At 45.6% G+C, this 7,671-nt stretch overlaps 1 protein-coding gene across 2 annotated transcripts in view; it reads right to left on the bottom strand.

Annotated features, from left to right (window-relative positions):
- The window catches only part of LOC116694752 (homeodomain-interacting protein kinase 3), a 52,543-nt gene that overhangs the window by 13,482 nt on the left and 31,390 nt on the right, over positions 1–7,671 (bottom strand). The window contains exons 6-14 of one of the 2 annotated variants that reach the window (XM_032524621.1): positions 7,531–7,650; positions 6,886–6,972; positions 6,440–6,624; positions 6,075–6,240; positions 2,864–2,987; positions 1,502–1,596; positions 1,182–1,336; positions 655–795; positions 207–575 (exon numbers count right to left, since the gene is read on the bottom strand). In XM_032524621.1, coding sequence (XP_032380512.1) covers positions 207–575; positions 655–795; positions 1,182–1,336; positions 1,502–1,596; positions 2,864–2,987; positions 6,075–6,240; positions 6,440–6,624; positions 6,886–6,972; positions 7,531–7,650 — 1,442 coding nt within the window. The remainder of the gene's footprint in view (positions 1–206; positions 576–654; positions 796–1,181; positions 1,337–1,501; positions 1,597–2,863; positions 2,988–6,074; positions 6,241–6,439; positions 6,625–6,885; positions 6,973–7,530; positions 7,651–7,671) is intronic. The other variant, XM_032524622.1, reaches the window with a different exon arrangement.

The following is a 7,671-nucleotide window of genomic DNA, read 5'->3' as shown; positions in this document are numbered from 1 at the left end:
AGGTTTCTTCCTTAAAGGGAGTTTTTTGTAGCTACTGTCGCAGTAAATTCTTGCTCTGGGTGGAATTACTAGAATTGCTGGGTCCTTGTAAATTATAGTGTGTGTTCTAGACCTACTCTATCTGTAAAGTGTCTTCAGATGTTCTTGTTACGAATTGATACTATAAATAAAATTGAATTGAATATTCGTTGTCTGTGATTACTCACTCGCTTAGACGGCATCTCTGAGGGTCTTCATCCTCTTCGTCCTCTCCGTCAGTCAGTTCACTGTGGATGCTTATCACACTGGGGGCAGGACTTGGCGTGTCACCCATCAGAACTGTCACATCCCGCTGTTGTTGACTGGACAGGTCCAGCTGGCTGTTGCCATTTGGCACCACCTCTTTAAAGCAGCTCACTTCCTTCTCCGCATAATTTTTCTCTTCATCTGTGATTTGAACAACCGGTTGCCTTGTTTCTACCAGAGGTACCTCCCTCTGAGGCTGCTCTCTTTGTGCCACTGTCAGTCCAACAACATTGGCCATCTTGGGGGTCCGACATGCTGATATATGAATGTTGCTGGGGTGGGACAAGTTCCTTTAAACAAAATAATTGATATATTAGATATAAATAAAATGGCAAAGCAGTTTAACTTTACTACACAGCAGAATCTCACCTGTTGTGACTGTATCTGTTCCTTTTATTGGCTGGCTGTGGCCACACAACATGAGCTATGCCAATGTTGATTGGCTGATGGGCAGAGAGGGCTGGCATCTGATTAGTCAGGAGAGGCTGTTGCATCAGTGTGTAGTGGCTGCTGTGGGGACACACTTTCGTATTAAAGGTATGAAACAAAAAAACTAAAAAGAGGTTCTAAGAGAAACCCAACTTAATAAGATGTGCTACGTTGTTGTCATGCACAATTGTAAATGGAAAAACCTTGTTAGAATCCTGGTTAAGCATATATACATGTACAAGGAATTATGTTTTGTTACACAATCTTTAGTTTCATTCTTTGTTTTCTAGCTGTGTTAACCATTGTTTGGTTTACATTACATTTAAGAACTCATGTTACAACAGAAACCGACAGTAATCTGGTTACATTAATGCATACATACACACTGAATGCAACATAAAAGATTTTGAAGATTTAGTGGAGGTCTTAAAACAGAGAATTCCCCAGACTAAGTTTGGGTGGCTTACCCCCAGTCGCTGATTCTCTGTGGGCCGGCTGTGGTGTCGTTGGTAAGGGAGGATGGGGGTGGTGGAGGGGGGTGAGAGGGAGGAGGACCCACTGGAGTCATCTGCTGCCATGCTGTTGGGACGAGGAGCTGCTGCCCTCGGCTAGACCAGGCTTGCTACAGGGACAGAATAAGTATATCAGGGGTGTTATACAATCAGCTGTGGATCGCCATAGCTGTGACCTGTATTAAGTCCCCCATACCCACCCTGATGTTGGGGGTTGGAGGTTGACTTGGATACACAAGCTACACACCTATTTAGTATCCATGTTTAGGTCTTACCTGAGCAATTACACCAGGTCTCACTGGTAAGGGCTGTATGGGAGGAGCCTGAGTTACCATGGGAACAGAATACCCTGCTGGTTGGTTAAGATTACCTTAAAAAAAAGGAGCATAAAACAAACCATTTGTCATTCATGCAGTTCAAAAAGGCCGTGGCTAAATGTATGAGCAAAAGTAATTTTAAAAGTCAAAGTTCAGAAATTATTTATTTTTGACAATATGCCAGTATTTGAGTGCCTTAAATGTGTAATTTTCTGCCGCTAGGCGTCTCTCAATCAAAACACTGCAAAACACAGCCATTTGATAACATCGTGAAGTTGCGTGGGATTATGGGAGTTGTAGTTTACGTTGTTAAAGGTCTCATGGCATTACATTTTCACTTTATGAGTTTTCTTTAACATTAATATGAGTTCACCCAGTGGCCAGAAATGGTGATGGGTTTAAACCAAGCCCTGGGTATCCTGCTCTGCCTTTGATAAAATGAAAGCTCAGATGGGCCGATCTGGACTCTTGCCGGGCAAAGCACAGAAAGGCGAGATAACCTTGCCCCTAATTTAAATGTAGTACTTTGTAGTAACCCTAAACTGTATTGATTGGTATTGAAATATATTGATAAATTCGGTCTCTGTCCTATCCTGTCATGTTATTAATTTAAAAATTACACTGTGGCAGAAAAAAGCAGGTTTACAGTTACTGAGTAAAATTCTTTCTGTGACATTGTATGATGTACAATTACTCTTGAACATATCATCTGGTGTGTCCTGTGTTTTAATGGAAGTTAGAGTAGCTAGGGGGTCAAAGGATATATGTCGCCATTGTGTCCTGTGTCATTGAAATAAAATTACAGATTTCTCTGCATTGAACATTGTTGGAAACAATTGGGATAATGTAAGTACACAAGTCAACAAAATATATAACATGGGTAGAGTTGTTTTTTTTTACATTTTAATGCAGAAATATTACATATTGTACCTTTAACCTTGATAGTAAGTATGACCAATAAGTCAACATTGAATGTTTAAAATGTTTGTAAATTTGAGTAGATGTTAATGTAAATGCAATATTTAAAAATATATGGTTGCATCTACATCCCTAATGCAAGTTGTGTTGTGTCTACTACAAGATAATGGAAGTAAATTCATGTGTTTTGTTTTCATGTCTTAGTACACATTCGCTTTACAACATTGTCACATACAAACATTGTCACATAGTAAGAAAAAACAAACATATAGAAATAAAAAATGTTAAGTCATTGAAAACCCCTCTTAAAACACTGTAACACATTTTAAATATCCAATCTGTGAAACTTAAATTACAAAAAAGTGTTGTGTAAAAATTGCATGCAGTGTGCAGTCTGCATACCTTGCATGGTGGGAGGACAAAGAAGAAGGGCAGGTGGGAAAGGGTCAGTGCACCCAAACTGACCATTCCCAGTTGTTAGAGCTATTCCAGGATGCAACACTGAGGGAGCTGACTGGTTTAAAGTCTGCATTAGAAAAAAAGTACAAGGAGGTAGTGACGGATAAGACAGAAGAATTAACAAAACAGAGATGAAGTGGCAGGCAGATAAGAGAATATAGCAAAGAAAGAGAAAATGTGGAAAGAATAGTCCGAATATAGATTTAGAGGAAATTTGGTGAATGAAAAAAAGAGAAACAAAATGAGAGTACAGACACGGTAAGAAGATTAGCAATAATTCTTGAGCACAACCATTAACCATGTCACACCCTCATCTCCATCCCATGGGCTCACCACCTGTGGGAGGGTGCGCTGCCACATGGGTGGCGGCGAAGGTCAGGGGCCTCGACGGACCAGACCCGGGCGGCAGAGGCTGGCTCTGGGGACGTGGAACGTCACCTCTCTGTGGGGGAAGGAGCCGGAACTTGTGCGGGAGGTGGAGCGTTACCAGTTAGATCTGGTGGGGCTTACCTCTACCTCCCTGATCTGAATCAGAGTGGTTGTTGTTGGACTTCTGTGCTAGTCATGGATTGTCCATAACAAACACCCTGTTCGAACATAGGGATGCTCATAAGTGTACGTGGTACCAGAGCACCCTATGCCAAGTCAATGATCGATTTATAATTGTTTCATCTGATCTGAGGCCGTATGTTTTGGACACTCGGTGAAGGAGGGGCAAGCTGTCAACTGATCACCATCTGGTGGTGAGTTGGGTCAGGGGGTGGGGGAGGACTCTGGACAGACCTGGTAAGCCCAAACGCGTAGTGCGGGTAAATTGGCAACGTCTGGAGGAGGCCCCTGTCCGACGGACTTTCAACTCACACCTCCGGCGGAGCTTTTCGTGCATCCCTGTGGAGGCTGGGGGCATTGAACCTGAGTGGAAAATGTTCAAAGTTTCCATTGCTGAAGCTGCGGCGGGGAGCTGTGGTCTTAGGGTCTTAGGTGCTTCAAGGGGCGGTAACCCACGAACACCCTGGTGGACACCGGTGGTCAGGGAAGCCGTCCGACTGAAGAAGGAGTCCTTCCGGGATATGTTTTCCCAGAGGACTCATGACGCAGTTGCAAGGTACCGACGGGCCCGAAGGGCTGCAGCCTCTGCCGTGACAGAGGCAAAGCAGCGGGTGTGGGAGAAGTTCGGAGAAGACATGGAGAAGGACTTTCGGTCGGCACCAAGGTGCTTCTGGAAAACCGTTCGCCACCAGGAGGGGAAGCGGACTCATCCAGCTGTATACAGTAAGGATGGGACGTTGTTGACCTCAACTGGGGAGGTAATAGACGGTGGAAGGAGCACTTTGAGGAACTCCTAAATCCAGCTGACACGTCCTCTGTGTTGGAGCAGAGCTGGAGGATGATGGGGATTATCGTCATTTTCCCTGGTGGAGGTCGCTGAGGTAGTCAAACAACTCCACAGCGGCAAAGCCCCAGGGATTGATGAGATCCGTCCAGAAATGCTGAAGGCTCTGGGTGTGGAGGGGCTGTCTTGGTTGACACGCCTCTTCAACATTGCGTGGAAGTCTGGGACAGTGCCGAAGGAGTGGCAGACTGGGGTGGTGGTTCCCCTCTTCAAAAAGGGGGACCAGAGGGTGTGTGCCAATTACAGGGGTATCACACTTCTCAGCCTCCCTGGTAAAGTCTACTCCAAGGTGCTGGAAAGGAGGGTTCGGCCGATAGTCGAACCTCTGATTGAAGAGGAACAATGCGGATTCCGTCCTGGTCGTGGAACAACGGACCAGATCTTTACTCTCGCAAGGATCCTGGAGGGAGCCTGGGAGTATGCCCAACCAGTCTACATGTGTTTTGTGGATCTGGAGAAGGCGTATGACCGGGTCCCCCGGGAGAAACTGTGGGAGGTGCTGCGGGAGTATGGAGTGAGGGGGTCCCTTCTTAGGGCCATCCAATCTCTGTATGACCAAAGCGAGAGCTGTGTCCGGGTTCTCGGCAGTAAGTCGGACTCGTTCCAGGTGAGGGTTGGCCTCTGCCAGGGCTGCGCTTTGTCACCAATCCTGTTTATAATATTTATGGACAGGATATCGAGGCGTAGTTGGGGCGGGGAGGGGTTGCAGTTTGGTGGGCTTAGGATCTCATCGCGGCTTTTTGCAGATGATGTGGTCCTGATGGCGTCATCGGTCTGTGACCTTCATCACTCTCTGGATCGGTTTCGCAGCCGAGTGTGAAGCGCTGGGATGAGGATCAGCACCTCTAAATCTGAGGCCTGGTTCCAGCAAAACCGATGGAGTGCTTCTCTCGGGTAGGGAGTGAGTCCTTACCCCAAGTGAAGGAGTTTAAGTACCTTGGGGTCTTGTTTGCGAGTGGGGGACTATGGAGCGTGAGATTGGTCGGGAGATCGGAGCAGCTGGTGCGTATACATTCTGTTTATCGCACCGTGGTGACGAAAAGAGAGCTGAGCCAGAAGGCAAAGCTCTCGATCTACCGGGCAATTTTTGTTCCTACCCTCACATGGTCATGAAGGCTGGGTCATGACCGAAAGAACGAATCCAGGGTACAACGGCCGAAATGGGTTTCCTCAGGAGGGTGGCTGGCGTCTCCCTTAGAGATAGGGTGAGAAGCACAGTCATCCGAGGAGCTCGGAGTAGAGCCGCTGCTCCTTCGCGTCGAAAGGAGCCAGTTGAGGTGGTTCGGCACTGGTAGGATGCCTCCTGGGCGCCTCCTAGGGAGGTGTTCCAGGCATGTCCAGCTGGGAGGAGGCCCCGGGGAAGACCTAGGACTAGGTGGAGAGATTATATCTAGAACCTGGCCTGGGAACGCCTCGGGATCCCCCAGTCGGAGCTGGTTGATGTGGCTCGGGAAAGGGAATTTTTGGGGTCCCTACTGAGCTCTGCTGCCCCCGCGACCCGACACCGGATAAGCGGATGAAGATGGATGGATGGATGGATCAGTGAGAATAACGAAAACCGATATTCTGAGATAATACATTATAGCACCTTCTTCCCTGAAGAGGGCAACATTAGGTCATCAGCAAAATAACATTAGCAAAAATTGCAAATATTTATAGATGTTTCTGTTTATTATTTATTTATGTTCTCCTGACTGAAATGGGGTGTGACAATGTGAAAAAGTACTAGTAGCAAACATTCACACTTTTACAGTATCTCACCTGAGTGTGGACCGGTATGTTGCTGTAGCCTAGAGGGAGGCCAGAGGAGGCAGTGGGGGCTACAGGGGGTCTTGAGAAATGAATTGTGTTCTGATTTATAGCGTCAAAGACTGCATTGGTGGGCCGACTGTGGCACATGTCCATGATACGGAAAGATGACTGCACACTGGAGAGAACAGGAGGAGATGTAGTGGGGTGAGGAGGAATGTTTTATGACTGGAGTTCAATCTACAGTCACCAATAATGCACTGATGCCATACCTTTGTACATGGCTAGTTCATACAGGAGTGAATGAAGAAACAATAAAACAAACAATAGCGTGCAGCCAACAAATTTTGTGTCAATGTGAGTTGTAGTGGCCTTACTGGTTACTGTGTGGGTAGTCCAGTAGATGAGTCATAGTGAGGAAGGGGTGATTGAGGACGCTGGAGGGAACAGTCCTGTCACCAGCATCAATCAGCAACATGCTCTTGAGCAGAGACACAAACTCCCTCCGGTCTGCCTTCTCTGCTTGCATGTCACTGTTATCAGGACTCAGGACCAAGTTCACCTGATAGATGGAAGCAGTAAGGCACACAGAGAGAAAACACTGTTTATGAGAACCACACAGGGCAACAGTTAAAGTCACATTTAATTTAAAACCCAGGAGCACCTCAACTAAAAGCTGATCTGATTGTTTTACAGCCGCGATCACACTGCTGCGTATTCAAATTTGAATCTGAAATTGTCCGTGATCTTGTCCCTCTTATATTGGATTTGTTTGAAAGGGTTTAAATTTGATTTAAAAGTAATTGGGTCTGGTTAGACTCACGTGTGCTATGTCACCCAGACAGCTGAAGATGTACTTTCTGGCCTCTTTGGATTTAAGTCCCGTCTCTTTCTCATGCTCTTCTGTTGTCTGGAGGAAGTACAGAGTTATTAAGACAACAAAAAAATCTCAAGAATGTAGGTGCAGTATTTAAAGATGGTTGTAAAGACAGGTTTTTGCATATCTGTGTATTGAAAGCTACCACTTGATTTGTCATGTTTAAATGATCAGGAGTTGTTGGGTTTTTGATGGGAAGTACATTGACATTTAAACATTAGGCCCACATTCATATAAAATGTATTTATAGTCAGCTCTGCAGGTAGTCCAAACCGTTTCACATTCCCCAGAGTTTTCCTCAGGACCTGCTGGCTTTTTCTTGTTTTGAAAAGCATATGCATTTGTTTTCATTGGTAACATACTGCCAATTTATACTTTTTCCCTTGTTGCAAGGACTTTCACTTGAATTTCAAATGAATCTCTTGCATTTTAATTTCAATTTCCCAGTTAATCTGTGTGTCTGTATGTCCCCACCACCACTAAAGGACTGTAGACGATGTGTTGTTGACAGGAGGATGTGTACTTTGTGGTTGCAAGTTTATAATATGTTTTGCGTGTGATTGTATATTTGTGTGATTTGTGTGCAGGTACCTTTAGTCTCCAGGAGGCGTAAGGAGAGTTGGACTCTTTGGAGAAGAAACGAGAGGTCTTGGTCCCCTTGTTGAGCAGCTGCTCGGCAGGCAGGCCCTGAGTCTGAGAGATGTACCGGATCTGACAGAGAAAAAAAAAAAA

Source organism: Etheostoma spectabile, chromosome 8, assembly GCF_008692095.1.
Source record: "Etheostoma spectabile isolate EspeVRDwgs_2016 chromosome 8, UIUC_Espe_1.0, whole genome shotgun sequence".
Classification (NCBI taxonomy): Eukaryota; Metazoa; Chordata; class Actinopteri; order Perciformes; family Percidae; genus Etheostoma; species Etheostoma spectabile.
The sequence above is the reverse complement of the archived record's forward strand: the minus strand, read 5'-3'. Positions and strand labels throughout refer to the sequence as shown.